The sequence below is a fragment of the Hypomesus nipponensis genome, chromosome 1 (assembly GCF_054491055.1).
Source record: "Hypomesus nipponensis isolate SF chromosome 1, ASM5449105v1, whole genome shotgun sequence".
Lineage (NCBI taxonomy): Eukaryota > Metazoa > Chordata > Actinopteri > Osmeriformes > Osmeridae > Hypomesus > Hypomesus nipponensis.
Window position 1 is genome coordinate 7,236,311 of NC_140361.1, and position 25,448 is coordinate 7,261,758.

Genomic DNA, 25,448 nt, shown 5'->3' on the forward strand with positions numbered 1-25,448 from the left:
TTGATGGTACATCAGTTCATAGTTTCCCCGCACTACCTCAAACAACGTTCCGGCTCGCCATGAAATACATTTAGGAACTCCAGCGACAGGTTGAGATGCTTACATTGTGATTGTTGACAGAATATATTTAATAAGTTAATTAATAAATAAGGAAAAAGATTAAGTAATAAGGAAAATAAATGTTCAGGTTTATATAATGAAGTTTTATTTTTTGTATTAATTTTTGTGTACTCATTGTCTTAGTATTATACAGATCATTCGTACAGCTTATGATATAGTAAATAGTAATTACACACAGAGGCGTGACAAACTTCTGTCACTTTCAAAATACCACTGACCCACAAACATGCATAACACAACCTCACGCGCATACTCTCGCACACAAACATACCTTAACACACATCCCTTAAACTCAATGAACAAAAGATAAAAATGTAAAACTTTTAACAACATCTTCCTTCTTTTTTTTTTTTTTTTACCTCCAAATCCTCACACCTTGACAGTAAGTTACTGAAAAATTAATATGATAATTAATACTATAATGCATTTAACATAATTAGAAAATATCAAATACAAAAATAACAGGAAGGCAACTAAGACCAGCCAAGCGAGTTCTGTTGACAGGAGCCTGACAAGTGCAGGTATGGAAGTTCTCTTACTCCACTAACTCAAAAAATAAAGCAAAAAAATCAGGGGTCCAAGCACTGCTGAGCTGTAATGCCAAGAAGAGACACATGACGTGGAGAGAGAAGGAAGACTCCCATTCCTCTTCCTTTTAGACTACATTCGTTTTCCCCATTTGACTGACACATACATCAACACTCTCCATAGAGACAACTGTACATGTAGACCCACATGGTCAATGCCATTGGTCGATTGTATCAGCCAGAAAAAAAGAAGGAATATGCGTACAAACATGTTTACAGACAGAAGAAGGCAAAACAACTAAGCTAGTGGACTAACAGGAAAAGAGGGCACCCATCAAGCTTTATGGCACAAATAACACATCCAGGAGAAAGGGATGGGCTGGAAGATGTCTCGTGACTCCAAGTCAAAGAAACATGACACCCCAACCTCTGTAAGGGTTAGGGTTAGAGGTCCACCTCTGTAAGGAACCCAGCAAAGGCCACATCATTCTAGCTCTGCATCACCAGTCAGTCCCCGCTAGATCAGCTCTGCATGTTTTTCCCTTACGTGTCGACTTACCTACTGTCTTTCATAGGATTTCTGGCTAAAGGATTGGTGTAAGAGCCCATGCTTACACCAAACCTATGATTCAATATCTATGTGTAGGGTTAGCACAGGGTCTGGAAAGGGTCACAGTTTGACCCTTTGAACTGCAGACTGTGGTTGACAAACTCCTTTTGACATTCCACAATTGAGATTGTGCATGTTCAACATCTATCATCCAACAACAGCCCTGTTGCCTGACAGTGTGCCCTTGTTCAGCAATGACTAAACAAACCATGCAGTCAACAAAGAATGACACTGATATGTTTGCATACTAAGACGGTAGAGATCTGGGGGGCAGGTGCAGACTGATTGCACTGGGTAAAGATTGAAAGAGAAGATCTCCAAGTATCTGGAGCTAGGTTCAAATACTCCATTGCTCTGCAGTAGTTAGATTTTTGTAGTTTCTTTTGCATTAAAACACACTTGGCTCTCTTGCTCTTTCACGCTCACAATCATCCATTCGTTCATCCCGTCGACTTTCACTCCCTTTTATCGCTTCACTCCTAAAATCCATGTCCACCCCGAGGATCACTCCTGGCCATCTTCAGTGCGCCATTTTAAGAAGTCCTCCTTCCGCGCGTCGGGCTTGATTTGGTTCCGCATGCCCCCCAGTAGGTTGGACGTGGCCTCAGAGGCCACTATTAAGGGACGGACCACAGTGGGCGGGATCTGCCGCAGGACTCCGCCCACAGCTCCAGGTAGACCCTTCTGCTCGTGGCCACGGGACGCCACGTCGCACAGTGTCTGAGCCGTGTCGATCACCCCCTGGGAGAGAAAAAGAAAAAGCTTTGCGTTTGTGTGTGTGTGTGGTGTGTGCATAAGTTATTATAAGTGACCTATGCACTTTGTAAAGCTCTCCCTTGGAAGTCGCTTTGGATAAAAGCGTCTGCTAAATGAATAAATGTAAATAAGTAAAGGAAAGAGTACAGGTGAGTGCTGGGGCTTATTCTTTAAGTGTAAGGCGTAACAGTTCTTAAAACATGACTTCACAAGAAACTCTGAATCAATGAATGGACAGACTGGTTATAGCCACCCGAGACATACTTCTCTGACGGTGTCATAGGCCTTGGCCACGCCCTCTCGGAGGTCGGCGGGCTGGGGGGCTCGTCGTGGGCGGGAGGAGGCGGGCCGGCCCTCGGTGATGGCGTAGCGGTTGAGCGGTGGTGTGGGGGACAGGATGTCGTAGACTGTCTCTGCTGTAGCCTAGGTCGATAAGGTGTGGAGTAGCGCGTGTGTGTGTGTGTGTGGTGGGGGCACAGAGAGTCAGAGTGGGTCAGTGAGGAACAGCGCCACACGGTGGCCAAAATCTCTGTAGAACACTGAGATCCCGATATCCAGTCTGTCAACACCAAAGACACAATGGTCAATGTTCCCAGAGAGGTTAAATGAACACATGACATATCGTTCCGGTGGTTTCTTACTTTTAGGATTTATGTCTCGTATGTATCAAAGTGTCAGGGAAGTATACACAGAGTGTCTCTTCTCCAGGGGAGTTACCTGGATGGCCTGCACCAGCCTGTTGCTAAGCTCCAGGGCAGCGGAGGCAGTGGAAGTGCCAAAGGATGCTGCCCCCCGCTGGAGACCCCGGATAATGCGGCCATCTCTCCGGTACTGTTCTATGGGCATCCAGAACAGGTCCCTAACCCCATGAACTGGAGGGAGGGAATCGGAGAGAAAAAGGTATATGGGATTGGGGAAGAAAGACAAAAGAGGGAAGGAGTAGGATAGGGGTTTAAGCTTTATACAGTGGGAACTGAGCCACCTAAGCATCATGGCAGACTTTACTTACACAGCTGAACTACAGAGTGCATGGGGCCTACACCTCCCAGAATGCCTGGCAGCTGATTCTTCCTAATGTCGGTGAGCCACTCGGTGACTGCGTACTGGATCACCTTGTCCACTCCCAGGAGCCTAAGGAAACCAGAGTTATGAGAGTGTGAACTCCAGAACACAATACTGTGTTGGTATCAGTGTATTAAGCAGAGAGAGAAAGAGAGGAAAATAGAGAGGAAGAGAGACAAGGAGAGGAAGAGAGATGAAGAAAGGAGAGTGAAAGGATAAAGTCAGACCCGTGTCTGCAACAGAGCCTCTTCAGCTTCAGCTCGGAGCAGTTCAACTGGGCCAGACCAATCAGGATCCCTGCAAACGTTCCCTAGGAAACCAAGTCACATGTCAGAGGTGATTCCTGCATCATAGAGACTGGGTCTGAGGTGAAGGTGATGGTCTCACCTGCTCTATGACAACATGTTTGCCCTGATAGTCCAGCCAGATGGGCACTTCAGAGGTGAAACGGAATTCCCTGTTGAATAAAATGAAGAGAGAGAAAGAGGGAAGGAGAAAGAGAGAGATACAGAGAGATATCAGTCAGTATCAGTTTATGTAACGTGTTTTTTCACGGGGCTCTTTGACAGTTCACTCTTTCATGCTTCCTCACCGGAAGTAGATTGGCTGGTCGGTGGAAGAGGAGGAGCTGGCCGAGGAGGCGCTCTGCTCGCTGTAGGTCGTTTCCACGGAAGCTGTGAGGTCAGGCCCTAGAGTGCTGCCTAACTCCGCCTCCTCGGCTGACTTCTGGGAAGGGTCTGGCCTCACTAGAGATGGGAAAAGAGCACCAAAAAAAAAAAAGGAGGGATCAAGCTGTGGGACCTGTGTAAATGTTGATCCTAGTCACAGAAAATCATCCGTTCTACAACCATACAGAATATGTAATCTACAAAGCGGTTTCAGTGAGTTACATGATCCCGCAGTGAGGACAGTGAGAGTGTAGTTGTTACCCTCAGCTGCGAGGTCCAGGGGCAGGTAGGGGTTAACTCCGGCAGCCAGACTACTGAAGAAGTCCTTCAGGAAGAACAGAGCGTCCTGGAGGAGGGAAGAAGAAGAGAGGAAAGGAAGAAGAGGTTAAAGGGCCGACACCTGACGACCACGAACGCCGACCGTACTGATGTGACGGACGTATCAGTCCCTGTGGTGTCTATTTCTATAGTGGCAGACTGTATCTTGAATGTGTGCAGTAAGGGCCTACCTGGTCGATGTTGAGGCGGAGTGGAAGCAGACTGATTCGGAGACAACACTCAGGACCACCCAGGCCAGACTCTGGACACACCTGCAGAGCCTTCACCGTCAACTGGTACACACAATCAAGACCGGGTTAAGAACGGCCATGCACTGTCCAGGAGTGAGCGTTCAATACACTGCTGGTTTGTACAGTCTCCCTCCCTCCCCCCCTCCCCCTCTCCCCTCCCTCCCTCCCTCCCTCCCCCCTCCCCCCCCTCTCACCATGTTGGAGTGGGCCCGTCGGGGCATGCTCTCGCTGGTGTACAGGTAGAGGAACTTGTTGATCTGGGAGGAGGCCAGGCGGTCTCGCACCTCCAGCTCCTGGACGATGAACACCTGCCGGGAGAGGGGCTGCTCCCCGCCGGGCCCCGCCCCCTCGCCGTCCTGGCCCGGGCCGGGCAGTACTGCCGCGTAGGTCTCATGCTGGAAGCTCACCTGCAACCAATGAGATTGAGCCAATGAGATGGGCATATGCTAACGGTGGCTTTCTTGCATTGTGAATAGAGACCAGCGCGTACACAGACAGAAGCACGCCAGTGTGTGTGTGTGTAGGTTCACGCCGCTGACCTTGCTCAGCTGGATCTCCATGAGCATGGTGTGCTGCCGCCCGCTCCCTCCAGCCCAGCGCCAGGAGTTCTGAGGCCGCGAGGGGGCCACGGAGCGGGAGGGGGAGCCGCGGATGCCAGCGGGAGCAGAGCGACCCCTGGGGAGAGAGACACAGCACATAAGATGGAAAAGGAAAATGAACCAGTATGTTGGGGATTATATCTTTGGTCAACCGATTACAAAAGTGCGCTGTGTGTACGTCTGTGTGTGTATTTACACGTGCCGGCCATTGTGTGGTTGAGTGAACGTGTGTTTAAATCACCTGCTTCCGTGGGGGGTGTGCACCGACAGGGGCTTGCCGCCAAAGTCTTTGCCCCCGTACAGGTGCCAGACGACAGACACCTCCCGGAGGATCACCCTGCTCTGGGGCACAGGGAAGCGGCCGGGGGCGCGCAGCAGGTCGGAGCTGCCCCGTGGCCTGGAGAAGTGGCCCTCCTTCACCCTGATAGGACCCTGGGCCAGCACCGTGACCAGGGGCTCCCCGTCTCTGGGCTGGAGAGAGAGAGAGAAGGGGGGGGGGGGGGTAGAGGTTGAGCGGAGAGATTGAGAAACAGGGTCCGAGCAGAGAAGGATACAAAGGAGAGAGCGGGGGACGAGATGGAGGCCATCCTAACAGAGAAGGTGTGAAAGCGAGAGCAAGAGCGAGAGAGAGTACAGTAAAGAGAGAGAGAGTACAGTGAAGAGAGAGTACAGTGAAGAGAGAGAGAGAGCGAGAGAGAAAGAGAGAGGAGACTCACAGGTATGCCCATCCCAGGAGCCTCCAGGATACAGAAGTCATCGTTGTCGGTGGAACCCTCGGAGCCTTCCTCAGACACGGCGTCCGCCTGGACCTCTGTGGCCGTGGCCACCAGTCCGTCCAGCTCAGACTCCTCCCCCTCCTCCGGGACAGAGGGGGGGAGGAGTTTGCGCGCCTCCCCAGGGAACAGGTAGACGGAGACTGGTGAGCCCCTGGGAACCGTGGGAGACACTGAGAACAGACACATCCCGTCAGGAATGGAACCAACATTCCACACATATTCCCTCATGAAATTAAACAAGTCAGAAAGGATATAGGGCTTGAATTGCTGTGTCATTCCCTTAGTGACTTAGGCCCGCCCTACCGGAGTCCATATCCTCTTCTCGATGGCTCCTTTCTGTGTCAATCAAAGCGTCGGCCAGATCGTATTGGTTGATCTCAGCGGTCTCAGCTGGAGGGCAGGGTGGCAAGGAGGCGGGACTTTCTGAGAGCTAGATCACATCCACAACGAATTGGTCATCCCACAAGATAATAAACTGTATCCAAATAAAATAGCAGTTGATAGTAGTTCCCTAGTTTTGACTCATTCTCTTACCGGAAGTTTCTGTCCGGCGATTTCAGTGGGCGACGCGTGGCGAGGGGGCTGGTGCAAGTCGCCCTGGGAGACCAGATACTGCAGCAGGTTGACGAGGGCAGCACACGAGTCGGCACAAGTGTGAAGATGAACCACGTTATTAGAACAACGCAGCTCAAAAAGGGGCTGGGTCTGAGAGAGAGAGAGAGAGAGAGAGAGAGAGAGAGAGAGAGAGAGAGAGAGAGAGGGAGGGAGGGGTTTCAAAATAATGATTTAAAATCAGTTTGTCTGAGAACACACACACACCTACATGTCCAGACATCTGCTGTGTACAACACAAACACAGTCAGGAAGTGTGTGAGAGCCTTACCAGTTTCCCTGTGTTACTGCCTTTCCATGTAGTGATGGCCAACTCTAGTAGATCAATATCCAGGACACACACATAGTCTGAAAGACAGAGGGGAAACGTGTGATGTCATAACTCTCTCTCACACACACACACACACACACACACAGGTCTGTTTGCTGTACCTCGTCGGAGGTCCACCGTGTCACTGTCACACTTGTCAGAGAGGTAAAGGGCCGAGTCATCCAGGATGAAGCGCAGGTGGAAGGTGGCTGTGTCCACGATGATGTTGCTGGACAGAGAGAAGGACTCGGCCGTGAACAAGGCCCTCACAGGAAGATAGAGGGGCCTGGGGGGGGGGGGGAGGGACAGCAAGGATCAAAGGCTACACGTCATTTGATTTCCTTTTAACACTCAGTAATATGTGCTAAATCTCCTTAGCCTCTACAAGTTCATGAGTATGAGTGTGTTACCTGTAATCCACGGCGCAGGTGGCCAGGTGAGTGTGTAGGACCGTGATAACAGCAGGAGGTGTGTACCCGAGGATGGGGTCATCGATGACGTCCAGGAAGTCAACCAGCTGCCGCGCCAAAAACAACAATTAAATAAAGTACCAACTCAGCCGATAGAATCCTCTAGGTGCATTCCTTCATACCTGTTCGTGCCAACTCTGATTGGTCTGGGTCATGTGATGTCGCATGGTAGCACCTTGGAGACGGAAGGCGACTAAGAACTCCTATAACGCACACATGCAAAGACTTTATGGATGAGGCTAACTAATGTGTGAATAAACACCACCGAAAACACCCACACAACAACCACAACCAACAGCAACCAGAAACAACAACAATAATTGTAGTCTTGAACAGGCGGCTGTGGAGTGAAAGGCTCACCTTGACATTCCTCTGAGGGTCCAGGGTGACCTTGATGGCCGTGGACAACATCTGGACCTCGGCCTCCCTGCCACTCACACTGCTCACCCCCACCTCGGTAGGGTAGATGGTAGGGTCCAGATGCACTGGGGGAGTGAAGCAGGGCATCTCTAACCGGCTCGGGACGGGGGAGTCTTTTACCACCGCTGCAAACAGGATGAAAATGGATGATGGGTTAGGATCTTGGCCACACTACAAAACAGGAACTCATCAGCTAAGATGGAGGATTGTTCTGGAACTGTACTAGCCATGTTTAAAGCTAGTTGTCGGTATATGTGGGTAGAAACAAACTGAGCGATGGTACATTAGTGATAAGGATTATGCTGATTATGTTGTATTTTAGAAAAAAGCGGAGCCCACCTTTGTGGTATAGCTCCACCCTGTTGCTTTCCAGGCACAGGAAGTTAAGGTGTGGGTTGTTCTGGTGCTGCGCAACACTGAAAATCTTCCCCCCTTCCAGATCCAAGAGAATCTCCCCATGATTCTGGTCCTCCTGAGTGAAGAAGAGAAAGTGAGAAAACATAAACACCCACCCTTCCATCTGTACAGGTGTGGACCTCCACAGGAGGACTCATGTAGAAGCAAGATCATGATGCCTAAACGCTGGCATTTGTCCAGTTCATCAAAATCCTTAGACGTGTCCTTTCTTTAGATGGGAAAGATGTTAAGAAGTTTAAAAAGACAATGTGGTTGGTCGGACGGTTGGCTCACTTTGCTGTCCATCATGGCTTGAAGGCGGCCCTTGCCAATGAGCACGGTGAGGGAGAGCAGGCTGAGGGAGTGGCTGGAGCGGGACTCGGACTGACGCTTCCTGGACGACTCCTTGGCCGAGTGAAACTGAGGTTCGTCCTCCTCCGAGTCAGACTCTGAGAGAGAGGGTGGGAGTCATGGTTACACTCAGACTAGTGTGTGTGTGTGTGGGAGAGAGAGAGACAGAGAGAGAGACAGAGAGAGAGACACAGACAGAGAGAGACAGAGAGACAGACAGAGAGAGAGACAGAGACAGAGAGAGACAGAGACAGAGACAGAGAGAGAGAGAGAGAGAGAGAGAGAGAGAGAGAGAGAGAGAGAGAGAGAGAGAGAGATGAGGTTCCGGTCTCACCCAGCCTGAAGGCCGACTTGCAGAGCTGGAACTCGTCGTCGTGATGGCGGCGGTTGGGCTGGGGACTGTGGGTGCTGGGGGAGGCGGTGGGCGGAGGAGGCTCCCACATCAACAGGTCATTGTTGATCCTGCAGAGACAAGGAGATAGGTGGAAGGAAGAGAGCATGGGTGCCAGTAACGCAAGGGTTGGAGGTTTGATTCCCTCAGAAGAGACAAACACAGTGAAATAAAAAGGCTGGAAGGAGAACAAACACACACGCTGTACACAGACACACGTGGACACACCTGTTGTAGAGGCTCTGGAAGGCCTGTTTGCTGGGCAGCAGGATGCAGGCCAGGGGGAGAGAGATGTCCACCACACACTGACACTGAGACACACACTGGGCCTGGAACTGCTGCATCTCCTCTGGGTCTGCAGGGATTACCATCTGAATGGAGAGGCAAAGGGAGGAAAGGAGTTTGAGACTCAGTTTCAGGAAGTTGAGTTGGTTTTGAGAAACAATGATATGTAACAAAAAGGTTTAGAGAGAGAGAGAGAGAGGGAGAAGAGAGAGGGAGAAGACAGAGGTAGAAGAGAAAGGGAGGGAGAAGAGAGAGAGAGGGAGAAGAGAGAGGGAGAGGAGAGAGGGAGAAGAGAGAGAGTGAGAGGGAGAAGAGAGAGGGAGAAGACAGAGGTAGAAGAGAAAGGGAGGGAGAAGAGAGAGAGGGAGAAGACAGAGGTAGAAGAGAAAGGGAGGGAGAAGAGAGAGAGGGAGAAGAGAGAGGGAGAAGAGAGAGAGGGAGAAGAGAGAGGGAGAAGAGGGATGTAGAAGAGAAAGGGAGGGAGAAGAGAGAGAGACAGGTTGTTACCTCCTCCGTCTCAAACATGGTGCGGTTGGAAGAGAAGGGGGAGCTGGTCTTCTCCCGGAGCTCACACGGGTTCTCAAACGACATGGCGCCCAAGTCCCTCATCAGACCCAGCCCCACACCCCCGAGACTTGACCCCAGACCCTCGCCCCCGTTCACCCGCACCGTCAACCTGGGCCCAGAGAGGTGATCGAGAGGGAGAGAGGAGAACGAAGAGGGGGAGGGCGGTGAAAGTAGAGAAAGAAAACAGGCACAAAGGAAAGAGAAAGGAAAACGAAATGTGAGAGGGGCAGTCACACGCCTCGCCAAAGTCTTGAGTTGTTGTGAGTGATCCTAGCAGTGCTGCTGGTGATTCTTGAGTCACCTACCTTGGCATGGAGTCCTTGCTCTTCTGCACTCTGATGCAGGGGAAGGAGCCGCCCTCCCAGCCTTCATACAGCCCTGGTGAGGGTGTGGGGACAACAAAGACAATTATCTGAGGCTGTACCTCTCTCTGTGTGTGTGTGTGCATGTGTGTTCTGATTCCTCACTACACAGACAACTTAAGGGACCTTAAGCAGCTGTGTGTGTGTGTGTTTCTCTTACCGTGTAAATCGCTGAAGGAGGCCTCCAGCAGCTGTGTGAGGGGGCTGGAGGGGACTGCTCCGGGAGGGTGGTGATGGAGGGAGGAGGAGGGGGGCTCCGCCTGGAGGTCGGGCCCCTCGCGGTGCTTCACCTCCAGGTTGCACAGCTCCAGCACCAGCGTCTCCTGCCGCACGGCCCTCTGGGAGGGCGGGCGGCGTAGCGACGGCGGGCGCAGGTCGGGGACGGGAAAGCGGAGCCGGAGGACGGCGTGGGGCGAGAGGACGGAGAGAGAGGAGTGCAGCTCGCTGCTCTGGGTCTGAGGGAGGACAGAAGAGGCTGACGGCTCCAATCTGTGCACGTGTGTGTACTTGTGCGTGTGTGTGTGTGTACTCTACCTGTGTGTGTAAAGGCCCTCCTGTCTCAGTGGGACAGAAGCTGAAAGCTCGGCTCAGGTGTCCCAGACGGCTCAGGATGTCTAGGTCTAACTCGGCGCTCAGCTCCCCCAGGTCCACCTTCAGCACACTGTCTCTGCGCACCACGCGCTGCTTCCCCTGCAACACACAGTTAATAGCGCTCTGCAACTCAGCAAACATAGCCACAGCCGGGTTTACAGGAGACAATAACAGGCATACAACCTCTTTCAGTGCGTGTTTACCTTGCGCAGGTGTTTCTCTGTGACGCCATAGTGCAGCTGGGCGCAGGGTCGGGCTGTGGCTCCCACCGTAAACAGACCTGCTCTCTGGAACTGGAGCAACTACAGAGGGAAGGAAGAGAAGAAGAATGAGATGAAGGAGAGAGGGGGAGAGGAGGGGGGTAATTGAGAGAGAGACAGAGCGAGGATATAGGAAGAGAGGACAAGAAAGGGGGGGGGGAAAGAGAGACAGAGAAGAGACTGAAGGACAAAAGGAAAGCGCATGCTGCCCCCTGCCCGCCCTACCTCTGTGTAGGTGGGCACGTCCGGCTCCCACAGACACTCCAGGACCTCCAAGCGGCTGAAGGAGAGGTCGGAGGTCACGGCCCGGGCATGGCGCCCGCCACTACGCATCTCACACGCAACCTGCACTGCCGCCCCTGTCAGTCTGCGAGGGGAGAGAGGTTGTGGAGGAGTCGTGGTGAGCCTATTGAGGCAGGACTGAGGTGGGAATGTGTGTACCTGAGGTGGAAGGAGTAGGAGAACCAGAGTGCGTGTGTTTGTGTCTACAGGTACCTGAGGTGGGAGTGAGGGCAGGCTTTAGTGAAGTTGGCTCTCAGATGGTGGAAGTCTCTCTCGCTGAACATGCTGTCCTTGAAGAAACCCAGCTCCCGGAAGAACACCTGAGACACATCGGCCAATGAAGGCACTCCATCGGGGTCGGAGGGCGGGTCCTGTTCCAGCAGGGTCAGTGTCAGCCCGCCCAGCGTGAGGCGGAGCAAAGCGTCAGGCTTCAGGGGCTCTGATTGGCTACTGTGGGAGCGCACTGGAGGAGGAGGAGTTTGCGGGATAAAGATCAGGAAAAACAACCCAGCTGTCACCTGTGTGTATGTGTCATCTCTGTATGACTTAACGTTTCCTGTGTATGTCTAGTATACACATCTGTGTGTGTTCCATGACTGTACCTCTGGTTCTGCGGCTACACTGGGGAAGGCTGGACAGGGATCCTGGTCCAGGATAGCGCCTGGGACAGTTGACAAGGCCCTGGGGAGCACAGAGGACCATGGATGTCAGTCAGAAGGAACAGATGTACGACTACAAAACGGCAAATGCACCAGATGACTCAGACATGCATTGTCAGACTAAATCACTCTCTCTCTCTTTTTCCCTTTGCTTTTGTATCTCTCTCTATCATACACACACCTGTCCAGACAGTGGCAGTCCCTGTGAGAGGCTGGACTGGCTGTGTGTGGACGACTCCATGTCACTGTCGGAGAGCTCGCTGCCTGAACGCGCTGACATCACACTGCTGGTCATCCCTGGACCCATGGAGTAGAACATCTCTGCGAGATGAGAACATACACACACAGTCACAACCTGGAAATGCAGAACGACACGCTGAGGAACCCTCCCAGTCCCAGAAAGGAATCGTACAGTGGCGTTAAACACACGCATAGACCAGCAAGTCAACACGCTGAAACACAGCCGCAATCTATCGTATTTCATAATGAAACATCGACACATGAACCTCTAGACACGCATGTCCTCCATACCTGGACCTCCGTTCTCCATGCCAGTGAGGTAGGGGTCCAGGTCGGGTTCTGAGTCCCAGTCCGGGTCTCTGTCCTTGGGGCTGGAGCCCAGCTGCTTGCTCAGGTCATCTTCTATCAGACGCAGGTCGTCTGAGTCCAGGGGCCGGCTGTGGACGCCACTCTTATCCTCTGGTTCTTGAGCACAAGGAGGAGGAGGAGGTGGGCGGGTCAGACATGTGGTTGGTGGATACCAGGATGGGTTTGAATGAGGAGGCCTTGAGTGGGTGTTGGTGAGTGGGTCGGCAGAGTGTGTGAATGTGTGCATGGGTGAATCTGTGTGTGTGTATGTGGGGGGGGTGGGGGGGGGGGATTTGGTGTGCGTGTGCGTCGTCGCAGCGTACCTGTGTCGATGCAGAGGGCGGACAGCAGGTCCTTCAGGTGTGTGATCTGGTCAGGTGAGAGCAGCAGGTGGAGACAGCCCACCTTCCCATCCAGCTCCAACTGGAGGATTGAGAGTGTGAAGGAGAGAGAGAGAGAGAGAGAGAGAGAGAGAGAGAGAGAGAGAGAGAGAGAGAGAGGTGAGAAACGTGTGGCGCACTCAGGATCAATGAGGATCAGCGTCTCTCACACCTACACAAACACACCTTAGGTCCGGGCAGCATGTCGTTCTGCTTGATCTTGACGGTGGTCTCCATGAAGCCGGAGCAGCTGCCTATGAGCAGGGGCTGCTGGGTGGCCTTGGGGGGCGAGGGGGAGGGCGAGGCAGCTGGGGGGATGTCCTCCTCCTCCTCCACACCATCTTCATCCTCCTCATCTTCCTCCTCCTCCTCCTCCTCCTCCTCCTCATCACTTTCCTCCTCCTCTTCTTCTTCTTCTTCCCCCCCGCTGGCTGTGGCTGAGCATGGAGTATCCCTTTCCCGAGTGCCCTGAGGTGAACACCAATCACACGGCTTAGATATGACAGGACCGCAGCGCGTCACCTGTCTGGTCTCCACAGGAGGGTGTGAGTGAAGGGAAAGCCTGGAACAGTCCCGACCGGATGTGTTGGTTTTGTGCCACACGGTGTGCTTTTGGAGGTGTGGACGTGTCAGCGTGTGGATGACAGCTCTCAGTGATCTACCTGAGGGCCGCCCGTGCTCTCGTACAGGAGCTGCACGGCGCTGAGCTGCAGGATCTTGTGCAGGAAGGCCGGAGGCTGGTGGATGTCCACAGGCACCGTCTGGCCGCTGCCGGGGTCTCGCACGGCCTCGTCACAGTACTCCAGGCTGGGGCCGTGTGCACAGTTACACTCACATTCTATTCACAACCTAATCTAGGAGCCGTGTGATGTGTATGCTGTCACAAAGGTACTGTTAAGCAGCTGTACGGAGCTAGTCAAGGAAGCCCAATCAAAGGCTGACGGTGTGATAGGAGAAATCCTAGATTAAGGACACAAGGGTAAGGATGTGAGCCACTGTCTGTGTGCGTTGAAGGAGGGGGGCTGCTGGGATGCCCGTGTGTGGTTAGCGGCCTACCGTTTGATGTGCATCTCTAAGGCGATGCCCGTGTCCAGATCCAAGGGTTGGTGCTCGATGCGGACGATTGTGTCTACAAAGGTGACTTTGATCCGACGCAGGACTGCCCAAATAATGAACAACAACAGGCAACATTACAATGCTTTTCATGAGCAAGAGACTCAAAAGATTACCGACTGCAAAGTATAGATGACGATGTGGTTTTGCAGGACAGCGTTTTCAATGCTACGCTGACAAAAAAAAGACACAGAGAAAAGCCAATCTATTACGACACACCTGTCTCGATGGTTTGTGCAAACATCTCCAGCCCCTCCAGTGGGGCAGGCGGCTCTTCGGACGCCTCGGGGGGGTCCTTCAGGCATTCCTGGGCCAGCTGCATGCTGGACGTCATGCAGGAAGACCAGCCTTGGGAATCCCAACCCCCACCTAAACATGGTAAAAAGTTTAGTCTAATGTGGTTCACACTAGTCCAATCAATGAATCATGCAATTGTAATTGGCTGCAAATTCATATAATTTAACACAATCACGTGAAACCCAATTGGGATGTTATTCCTTGGGAATGTCAGTTCATCGTTGCTGAGCTTAAGTTAATGAGAACTATAATGCCATTGTAAATATTTTCAATATTTGTATTGCCTACTACAAACACCAATGAAGAAAACAAGAACTGAGTAACAAAGGAAGTCAGTTCCCAGTCTCTCTGACAGGCTGTTATTTCTAGTGAACTCACTGGTTCGGTACTTGGGTCGACATGTTATCTGAAGGCCAGAAATGACAAGGGTGCAGTGGTCAGTCACCAGCGCCGCCCAGGGAATCGTCACTGCTATACTGCTCACAAATCCATCCACAATCTCGAGCGGAGCCCCGATGGATTCCAAAAGCTCGTTGACCGCCTTGGGGGTAAAGCAAATTGGCAATATACACATAATGAGAAAAAACTACTGGGTGTGACAGTTTTAGGATTTGGTAGTTACTGTAAGTGGAAGTATCCTAGTTCAACAACTTCCTGAAATGCACTAGTTAAGGGACCAGGGGGCATTGAGTTCGTTTAATATGCACGGCTGCAAAGTCGTTTAATCATGTCACCCTTTTCCTGAAGTGACCCCCCTAGAAGTGGTTTATTCAGAGACATTGTGTCATGTTTTTCTTCTAACTGCTGTTCCCCGAATTAGTGGTGGGCCGTCGGGCAAGTAGGACATGACGTTAAGGTTTGTTGTTATTCTCATATCCAAAATTGCGAAATAGTTAAGCGTGCACGAGGCAACAGAAACGGACTTCTCCTTGACACACCGTTTGCAAGAACTTACCCACACATCGAGGTTAATTTCTTTTATTACACCACTGCCATTGTACAAGTCCAGACTCAGCTGTTCCAAACTCAGTCTTTCTTGCAAGAAGTGGCCGAGGTAGTGTTGTAAAAGGTACCGACAGGCCCGCTTCTTGATTGAGCCTGACCAGGGAAATAGCCACCGAGACATAAGGCCAGATAGTTTGGGGTGAGGGAGCGAAGAGGTGGTGTAGGAGAACGAGTGCAAAAACAGTCCACTGGCAACTGCATAACAAACAAAACAAAGTGTACTGTAAGGAACGACAAGCTACAAAGCTAGCTAAGGAAAGGGTAAACCGAAACGGTTCATCTCTTAGACATTAACTCGAAAATTCTTCGTGTCAGGACCGATGAGGGTCCGATGTCACTTCGGGAGACGTTACTCTTATGGTCTTTGGCTGTTTCAGTAAATCATTTTGCTACATTTGTCTAGAAACCGAGCGACGTTCCTTTCTCATAGCTCTCGTTTTGGGGTTGTTTATTGTTTTCATACGCGAACTGATGGTATGGAAGGGACGGCGCAACGTCATTGCGTCATCGCTCCCCGGAACTTGGGTTTAAAAAGACGCCATGTTCAGAAGGTCAACTACTATCGCAGTATCACAATAAAACTACAATAATGCAAGTTTTTAACTTTTAAGGGGAAAAAATATATATTTATCTGTACAACCTAAACCACCAAATAGTCTAACACAAATACAGCCCACAGTCACTGGCTTTATTTCTATGAAAACATTAACATCACTAGAAAATTACTTAAAACTAAGAGTACAATAAACAAGATTTGAGGTATTCAATTCGTCAACTGCGACAGTGTTCAAACAATAATTTGGTGACTTGTCATAGCATACCATCCTACTTTAGCAAAAAGAAAAACAAAGAATAACAGTTAAACCAAAACAAAAGTCAATAGAAAATATAAATACAATTTTTCACAGAAAATCTAAAATTACTATTCCATAATAAGTAGTGTTAAACTCTTCACTTTATGAAAGCGACATCTGGGATCTTTCCATCAGTCTGAGGAGAAGAAAGAAGACTGTTAGATAAAATTGAAGACTTGAAATGGTGTAACAAACTTGACAGCGATATTCAACTACAGCTGATTTCAACATTAACCAGTAGCAATCAAAACAGTACAGAATCTGAGTAGACCAATGTTACCTTAAGTTCTGTAAAGATCTGTGCAGCTCTGTTGAAATCCCACTCGTTGTCCTGGAGACACCTGAAAACAACAACCCAAAAAGAATCATCGACTAAGAAATGACAAATACGTCTGTATGTTCCCTTACATGCATGTGCGTGCACACACAGCTTACTTCTGGGACCATTCCAGATTCATGCCAGACTTGAGGGAGAAGGCAGAGAGCATCTCTTGCTGCGGGGCAGTGAGGGTGGGCACGGGACTACTGGAGGGGGTGGGAGCAGGGGCAGCAAACGCTCGCCGGATCTCCTCCGTGGTGGAGTTACGCACAAACAGCTCATCGTTCACTATGCACAAGCTGTATGGAAGGACACAGGAGACAAACATGACCACAGTTCCATCCTTCTCATGGTTTAGGTACACGTTTTGTCATGTGACATGTCCCTCAGCAAATTGTTATTTAAGCTTTGTTCATCAGAGGATATCTGCTTCCCAAGGGGGATCTAGACAGCTCAAATATGCATAAACACTTGCAGTTTATAATAATATAAATGGTTTACTCTTGATGAGAGCAGAAGGCGGAACAACTATTTGTACAAACAGAGAGCCAGACCCTTTAGGGACATGTATTTGACTTGGAGAGGAACTAGGGAACTCATTAGCCTTACCCAGAGTTCCCGGCAGGCACAGTGATGAAGACCCGAGAGAAGGCCCTGACAGAGTCTCGATATTTACCATCAACTAGAGGAGAAAGTGAGACAAAGAAGACAATATTGACAACAAACACAAAGTGATCAAATGAATGTATCTTAATAGCTGCTCTCTGTATACTTTTGTAGTAGTTCTAATCATTTCCCACCTTCTTTGAACACACCACTAACTGTGAACGACAACAACATGCTCTGAAAAAAAAGAAAAGACAAAAGATTTTAAACCTTTAAATTATATAAAGTGGTCAAACTAACATTGTATGTGTGGGAATGCATAACTTCTCCATAAATAAGTTTGATCAAATATGAATAGCCAAATTCACGCTCCTGCCTTACCGTGTACATGTTGACATCCACGTTGAACGATGCAGTGTCATGCTGGGTTTTCGGAAGCTCATTAAGAAACGCCACCACGTTAAGGCGCGTGTGTTTCAGCAGGCGGAACCGCATGGCTGAGGGGGTTTCAGGGTGACACATTGAAAGGGTGCATGCAGCAAAGAAGAGGATACCCCTATTGATAGAAGCCTATCCAGAGTTAGTAGCTTGGAATAAAGTCTGGGATACTCACAGGGATCTTTCAGTCTCTTGAGGTTCCTACTGTCTTTTTGGTACTCTCCCAAACTGCACCTGTAAACCAAGAGAAACAAAGATGGTGCAGATCAGATGAATGCAGAGACCAGTGTGTGTGCTGTACTGATCCCTCTGATCCCTGAAAGTCTGTGTGTGTACCTGGACGGGTTCTGGTTGGAATAGGGCGTGCTCAGAGAGAATGAGGCGCCATCGTGGTAGGCATGTAGGAGAGGTTGTCTGTCCCCCGAGTCATAGATACTGTAATATCTAAAACGGAGAGGTCAAGTAACTTTGACACGATAAACGTTCAACTTTTTTTAAACAAATGTATCTTTAAATTTGTTGACATGATAAAGAAATGCACTCACTGTTGCAGGAACCGCAAGATGAGGCCCTTGATTTCATCAGAACCAAACCAGCTGCCCTAGGTTGTTCAGAGGACAAAGTGTTTATCATGGAACTGCTTAAGGAGAAGAAAACCAAACAACAAACTACAAGGTGAGACAACGTCACCAGCTCATGCAGCGAGGGGGGGGGGGGTCACCTTGCAGTGTGGGATTGTGGTGGCCGTCTCTACATCGAAGCCTATTGGCGGTGGAAGGTCATTACCATCCTATGGAGCAGCAAAGATATACATATTTAGAATTTTTAAAAATTCATTTACATTTAATTAATTTAGCAGACAGTCATCCAAAATAACATTGATAGCAGATAATCAAGTATAATAGCAGCATAGTTCTAACAGTATTTAGACAGTGAGAGAACAATATTTGGTAAGAATACTACCGGCAAAAAAATACAGAGATGAAAAAAGACTCAGGTTGAAAGATGTGAGATGGGTAGTAGGTAATAAGTAAAGCGCAAAATAAGAGACAGATGAGTGATGTTTTGTAATGTTAATAGACTTGAAAAGCTAGTATTACCAGTTTGAGCAGTCTGGGGAATCTCTCTCTTATGGCACTGGTACAAGACAGAAAACAAGAAGGTAAAATCACCACCAAATAACCCTACACACAAACAAACTGTAATATTACTGACTTTTTAAATAGTTCAGACTTCTGTGTTGGTCATCACAACTCTGTTTTCTAACTCCTTTTTGACCTTACAAGTCTAACAAAATGATACCAGAATATCATCCAATAAATTAGCAAACTATTTAGTTGTGTAGTGCAAGTATAGTGCTAAATGTCCATTGCAACACATCATTGAATGGGCTTCTCAAACACTATTCCACAGTTCCATGCTGCTCCTCTCTCAGTAAGCCCTGTCCCATCTCAGAGTGGACTTACCTTGTCATGCTAAGTATACTTACCAGCTAGCCCCTGCAGAAATATATAGATTCACACACAGGGAGCTTCAGACATTTGAACCAACGTGTGCAAAACACACATTTAGCTTTCCTCCCCAAATCACACACACACTCACGCACGCCTGCAGAATGCCCGCCCCCTAGTTTTAGATGGGTTTAGAGGTCTTGAGTTATCAAGGGGGGGGAGAAGTTTGTTTCAAAACGTCCTCCAAAGTACACTGCAAAAGTTCTAAGAAATGGAAGAAAGTGGATAAAAAGACCAGTAGGTTGGACTCACCAACCCCACTTATAGACCACCAGAGCAGTTTCCCGGCTCTATATGAGCTGAGTAGACTAATTGGGTGCTAGCCATAATCTTTATCATCTCCAAGGAGAGTCCTCTAACCATTGGCTAACCTCCATCCTGTGGTAGCCAGTCAGCTTCCTATGTGACTACAACTGTAGATTCAGTTTGGATCCCAGTCTCTGGAAACAGAGAAACCAGGGATGGCCTAAGAAACCTAAGATTGCCTTTGTCTATGTTATCATCTCTGTTCTTGTTGTTTGTCGATTGGCCTTTCCTCAGCAGAGGAACAGATGGGTTTCACACCTCTGAACACCTATGCATGTTCCTGTCTTCCGTTTTGAGTTGTGATCATTGATTTCACAGTGAATGCTTTCGGTTTTCCATTTTTAAATGGTATGTTTCCATCCTCGGAGGGAAGTGCCCACATTTCCTGCTCTCTCGTGTTAAGCCAGAGAGCTGCCACAGGCCTCATAACAGTCAAGGAAGGACCACTTGACCGGAGGCCATTTTTGGACGTTTACATCTTTTTTTTGTTTGTTCAGGATCTGGTTTGTCAATGACGCTTTCCCCTCTTCCACTCAAACCAATGGCTTTCTCTGCTGTCTTCTGTGGTGCATTGTTTTCTCGCCATTGGCAATTGGGCCAGTAATCGTGACTGTGCCTGCCTTAGGTTGTCCCGGTAACTTCAAGGTGGGATCTTACCCGTCATTGGCTAACCAGCCTTCCTTACTGGCCAAATGCAGGATGCCTATTGGATGAGGATTATGGTAAAGTGAGGGGGAAGACCATAATTTGTCTTCTTCAGAGCTAGGTCCAAACTCTCTGTCAATTTCAGAGAATAGGATTATATCACCTCCAACATCAAGCTACTATATTGCGAATGTTTTTTACATGGAGAGTTCAGACTACAAACACTGCCTTGTTTTTCCATTCATTTTCTCAAAAGCGGTACCTAAACAGCTCAATTATGCAAAGTAGTTAGATGTTTAAGCTTATAGACCAATTTGTACAGACATAAGGGAGACTCTCTTGGTTGCTATGAGAAGGAGGGGGTGGTGAGAACAATATAACTGCCTGGACAAGGATAATATCCAGCAAAGGCACTGACATAATTAAAGATCATTTGTAGGAATGAGAAAGCGAGATCCGTCAGGAGAGAAGGAGTGCTCCAACCTGGACGTCCATCTGAGAACAAGAAGAGAATAAAGTGCTGTACCTGGACAGGACAGTCAATGAGTCATTTCAACTCCCTTTTTCCAACTCCCTTTCTGGAAATTCCTGACTCATAGACAGGCACACCTCTACACAGCTGACAGACACAGCCTTATGTGCAACAATTCAATCATCATATGATTGAAGATCATGTTCTCATCTAAAGTCAGCACAACTCTATTAAGCTTAGTCTACCAAATGCCCACCGTATGGCTTTGGCAAGGAAAAGATCCCTTTACGTAAAAGTGATTGTATGTCCATATCTAAACCCTCACAGTATTTCCAGTTATGGAGGTCAGTGGGGTGGTTTTCCATTGTCGGGGTTCAGTATCGCTATTGTGCGTACAAATCTTCCATCCATAGGGATCCATTAGCATGGTTCATTGGTTTTGCTACAGCTACTATGCACAAGCTCCAACCTAACCTCTGCAACCATACACTGACCTGATGTAGGAGGCCTGGTCCTTGAAGAGGTCACACAGGGGGTTACGGTCCAACCACAGCTCCACCAACTTTAACCCTTTCAACCGGTCTAGTTCCCGCTCAGACTTCAACTACAAAGACAAAAATAAGAAGAGAGAGACAAAGACAATAGAGAAAACAGAGGTATGGTAGATCAAAGCGATTAGTATGTTAGAAACTATAACCAACAGTAAAGCATGTGTGCATGTAAAACAAGAGATTGACAGATAGAAGATAATAGAAAAAAAGCTGTGAAGTTGGTGGTTATTTGATGGATGTAACAGCAGTTTGTGTTGAAACCGCAGGGGTCACGGTTCAGGGTTTACACCCACCTCATTGTGAGACAGATTCAGTGTTTTCAGATTTGGTGCCTTGCTGACAAGCTCTGCCACTTCATCCAGTTTATGCAGACGATTGTTGCTCAGATTCAGACACACCAGCTTAGGACAGCAAAGGTGGAGTGACATGAATCTGAATGTTACTTCATTTGTAATCTCTGAGACAAAAATAAACGTGCCTGCTGCCCTACTCATGGATAGAGAGCATTGCATGACATTACCTCAGGGATGTTATCCTCGATGATCTTGACCACAGCCTCCATACAGGTCTTTCTATTGAGGATCACCTCAATGTTCTGAGACACTAGGTCTGAAACAGGGAAAATATATTTATCTGACAAATAGTCCAGGATTGGTGTTAGGAACGCCAACAGCATGGCGGACTCTTAAGATTCCTAATCTTAAATGTATGCATTCATTCTGTCTGTTCCATACTCCCAGATATCAGGGTAAAGATCCTTATTTTCTGTTCCAAACTACCTGTACCTTTTTTCTAAAAGCAGACTAGAAGAGCCATAGGCATGATGAGAAGGAATAAAAGTCAGATTTCTTGGTAAACAAAGAAGGACACCAAGGCTGATGTTACCTGGATCGGTTCGGATGTTGTTCAAGTCCAGTGCCTGTTGGGAGCCATCAAAGCGCTTGGCCATGCATTGCTGTGAGGGAAAAGTAACTGATCAACGACACCAAAACTACAGTTATCTCCATCTTGGTATTGTGGCCCTTTATCCCTCTTTCATCCCACTTTCTTGCTCCGGCTCTCTCACCTTCAGGTGTTCCAGGTCTTCTGGTTTTAGGTCGGTGAGAACGAAAGAAGGAGGAGGGCAGGCGTTTATATGCAATATCACCTTTGGGGAGGAAAAAGACACAGTCTTGCTAGGTCATGGTAGCACTGCTTCCAGTTAGCGACAGCAAAGACGAATTTGGATGGATAGAAAAGTAGCAAATGCTTGTCAATGGGCAGGAGGTGTACCTTATAACCGTCATTGTCTGTGATCTTGTGTGAACACCCGTGAAGAGCTTTAGCTGTGGCTGAGTCGTCCACATAGAACTGCACCTTGTTGCCGTCCGTGTGGTACTGTAGAGAGCGAGGAGAGAGAAATGATAAAAAGGTATGAGAAAGTGGGAATGAGATGGTATTTGATCAGTGTACGTGTTTGAAGGTTCCCAACCTGTACAGCAGAGAAGGGTATGGAGCACAAGTTCTGTAGGGCAGTGAGCAGCCATTTCTTGTCGTATCTCTTGCCATGGGGCACCTGGTAGAGAAAGCACGATAAATGTAATTTTGAAAGAGATCATTTCATATGTGTACATGGTCACGGTACAGTACATTTACTGTACTCATGTTTCTATTTTTGCACTGACCGTAATTTTAAACCAACTTCTGTTCCTTCCGCTTCCACCCCCACCTCCACCTCCGCCTCCGCCTCCGCCTCCGCCTCCACCTCCACCTCTCCCAAAGCCTCTGTAACCCTCGCCTCCACCTCCTCTTCCTCTTCCACCTCTGTCTCTGTCAAACCGCCCATCGCCTCTCCGATATGGCCGTCCATATGGGTTGCTGAGGAAATAAATGCTGTTATTAAATACGGCATGAAAATATACTTGACTCTCATCCAAGGGAGTCAAGTGGCTGAGCGGTTAGGGAATTGGGCTAGTAATCAGAGGGTTGCCGTTTTCTATTCCGGCCAGGTAAAATGATGTTGTGTACTTGGGCAAGGCACTTCACCCTACTTGCCTAGGGGGAATGTCCCTGTACTAACTGTAAGTCGCTCTGGATAAGAGCGTCTGCTAAGTGTAAATGTAATGTAATCCATGAAACAAAAGACAAATTCCACATGAAAATATTTACTTTCTTTTCAAAATCAATTTTTCTTTTTTCCAAAAAGATCTTAACAGAACTGGACATTCTTTTTGAAAAACACATTTAACACCTTTAAATGCATGAATTACTCATCTGTAATTCAATTTCAAGTCTGAACATACACAGTTTAACAGTAACATAAAAGGTCAGTCACACTCACAATCTACGCTGGGGGCCACCATCCTGAGAGTTCCCATCATTCATTGCAACATCTCCTTCGTCCTCAAAGCGTGCCCGTGGCCCCGGGCCCCCGAACCCTCCTCGATGACGTGGCCTGGGTCCATCACTGTATGGCCGCCCCCCCCTGTAGGATCCCCGGCCCCTGCGGTTGCGGAACTGGGGGGCACCAATTCTGTCATCATGCTCTGGTGGAATAGGGAGGAAAGAAACACACTCCATTAAGTTCCAGATATTGTGTCACATGTGCAATATTTATCATCGCCATACTCAGCCATAATCCATAATCCAGAGGAGTGCAATACTGACATTTAGCCTATATTTCACACGTTTATACCAATCTTCATCCTAAATATTATTTTAAACCATCCCAGATTAGACTAAGGGTTTCAACATATTCCACATCCAGGTCTTACTATGCTTTCTATGATAACACAACCAGTGTATTGAGACTATTAAAGGATTAAGATGCTGTGTTTTTTTAATAGTTCTAGCTCACTGATTATCAGACATGTACACTATTCACTAGTATTGCAGAAATGTAGTTTATAAACATGTTTTGTGGCATAGGCTTCAGAATGGGCGGTCAATTTAACAGGACAGCCATCTATTGCGATGTAAACACTGAGTGACCGTCGCCATAGCCAATGTAACATTGGAACCGTGTAAAAACAATAAGCACATTTTACCTCTTGGTAGCATGCCATTGCTTATGACCTCTCTGTCCACGAGAATACCCTTTTCATCTACGGAAGGTTGGAAAAACTGGGGTGAAATACATACAATAGCCAGCACTAGGACAACTTACCGCTGTAATAGCGACCACCGTCCGCCATATTCGCTGTACTGTGTCACTTACAAAATAAAATCCCCAGACTCTGGAAATACATAAGAGCCTGCTGTTCCAAACGAGTCAAAATATTGTTACATGTAGACGTCCAAAACACTTATCACAACATAGCGCTATAAGACACAATAAGTGTCGCACTGTCGCAGATGTATGGTCAACGCTTGAGCACAGGAATAAAAACACTTGTTTACTGGTTAAAACTACAATATCCAAGACCCTCCCTTCCGGGAACGCGCAATTCTCAAATTGAGGCTTCAAAGCTAGAGTCAACGATGTCAGTGAATGTCCACCGGTGACGTTTCACATAAATTAGTACCAGTTCTACACTCAACTATTAATTTAGCCACAGCATGCCTCTAGGGCATTTTAATGGCATGTTGGAAAAATCTAGCTAACTTTAAATACATGCCATCTGTGAAGAACTGTAGAAGCTAACACTGCATGCTAAAACCAGAACTATACTAGCTAGTCACTGGTGACGGTGTTTACCTTGGGAGACACGTGCGACCACTGCCAAGTTTGGGTACCATTTGCGATAGAGGGTCATCTTGTATCTTCTCTGTGTTATTTACTATTACATTAAAAACGTTAATAACTGATTTCAAGAAACAAACTTTTAGCTAGCAAGGTGAGCAGAGCGTGTGAAGAATGTGGGTTCGGACGTGGACATCTTCCAATTTACAACGCCTGCATTTGAGCTAAAATGCTTGACTCTGCTAATTGCTAATACATTTTAGTAGTAGGCAACATAAAACTAAATTAGATGGCAATTGAATAGCTTGTCCCTTCAAAACAAAAAATGTCCTTGCCTTATGTCAAATGTTGCTTCTTCAACTTTGTATGGTATTGCACCGCGTGCCCCCTAGTGAGCGTTACGAGTAGGACAGTCTCATTTTAAACGCCGTCGCTGAAAGAGGTGTTGGATAAGCTACACATTGTACGAGGAGCAAACAATTCCGAAGTGAAATATTTGAAATAGTTTAACATTTTGAAATAGTAAAGTAATCTTTTGGTAACTCAATCAAGTGGAAACATGATTTTCTTTGAAAAAGAAGATACGATAAAGGGTAGGCCCAATGCTAAGTCACCAGGTCACACATGTGGCATGCTTGCTGATTTGGTTATAGGCCTTAAGAAACCCGTGGAAACGAAATTGCAGGTCTCTGATTAGGGTTAGGTTTTTACTAATTAATCATACACATACACAATTACTTTCTTGATGAGCATCCAGGCCTCAAGTTTTCAAAGGAATACAACATGGGTGGAATCCTGAATCGGATAATTCAGTTGAACTGCAAAAGTACTGTTCAACTTTGTAAGGAATAAGTGATTTGATGATGCCACTTCAAATAATTAATGACTTCGCAACTCAAAAACTATACAGTCAGTTATTCAAACTTTTTGTCCTTCTGCTAACATGGCGTATGATTTCTTTATGAGCAAAATCAAGAACAGAATTTAACAAAATATATTACATCTAGGCCCACAGGTTCAGTTGAGGACTAAGAAGTTAAAAAGAAAGAATATGTTCCA

General features: G+C 48.0%; 2 protein-coding genes across 4 annotated transcripts; both read right to left on the reverse strand.

Annotated features, from left to right (window-relative positions):
• Nucleotides 1–182: 182 nt before the first annotated feature.
• On the reverse strand, nt 183–15,486 carry atg2a (autophagy related 2A). Its single transcript, XM_084672488.1, has 41 exons — nt 14,977–15,486; nt 14,400–14,562; nt 13,944–14,093; nt 13,668–13,770; nt 13,274–13,418; nt 12,798–13,079; nt 12,555–12,654; nt 12,175–12,348; nt 11,825–11,964; nt 11,587–11,665; nt 11,198–11,447; nt 10,928–11,069; nt 10,646–10,744; nt 10,386–10,541; nt 10,012–10,306; nt 9,795–9,867; nt 9,430–9,598; nt 8,866–9,008; nt 8,581–8,708; nt 8,190–8,344; nt 7,839–7,971; nt 7,440–7,624; nt 7,202–7,282; nt 7,020–7,126; nt 6,732–6,895; nt 6,571–6,647; nt 6,222–6,392; nt 5,991–6,117; nt 5,628–5,857; nt 5,153–5,382; nt 4,852–4,987; nt 4,507–4,719; nt 4,253–4,354; nt 4,005–4,089; nt 3,668–3,821; nt 3,463–3,532; nt 3,303–3,385; nt 3,023–3,144; nt 2,731–2,885; nt 2,278–2,436; nt 183–1,998 (listed from the first exon to the last, which is right to left on the reverse strand). The coding sequence occupies exons 1-41, from the start codon at nt 15,145–15,147 to the stop codon at nt 1,762–1,764; spliced, it is 6,138 nt and encodes a 2,045-aa protein (XP_084528614.1). The 5' UTR covers nt 15,148–15,486; the 3' UTR covers nt 183–1,761.
• A 207-nt stretch (nt 15,487–15,693) lies between these two features.
• On the reverse strand, nt 15,694–24,790 carry nxf1a (nuclear RNA export factor 1a). 3 transcript variants are annotated; one of them, XM_084672594.1, is made up of 22 exons: nt 24,405–24,790; nt 23,755–23,811; nt 23,049–23,253; nt 22,393–22,585; nt 22,200–22,283; nt 22,001–22,105; nt 21,795–21,875; nt 21,614–21,683; nt 21,249–21,337; nt 21,022–21,129; nt 20,672–20,781; nt 18,344–18,380; nt 17,965–18,033; nt 17,789–17,844; nt 17,580–17,687; nt 17,419–17,477; nt 17,187–17,302; nt 17,000–17,042; nt 16,809–16,881; nt 16,316–16,498; nt 16,161–16,221; nt 15,694–16,016 (listed from the first exon to the last, which is right to left on the reverse strand). In XM_084672594.1, exons 1-22 carry the CDS (start codon nt 24,460–24,462, stop codon nt 15,978–15,980), a joined length of 2,004 nt encoding a protein of 667 aa, XP_084528720.1. In that variant the 5' UTR covers nt 24,463–24,790; the 3' UTR covers nt 15,694–15,977. The 3 variants fall into 3 exon arrangements, with proteins under 3 accessions (XP_084528720.1, XP_084528871.1, XP_084528793.1); XM_084672745.1 differs by lacking the exon at nt 23,755–23,811 and adding an exon at nt 23,874–23,943 and having other exon boundaries at nt 24,405–24,421; XM_084672667.1 differs by lacking the exons at nt 23,755–23,811; nt 24,405–24,790 and adding an exon at nt 23,874–24,121.
• Between the last annotated feature and the right edge of the window lie 658 nt (nt 24,791–25,448).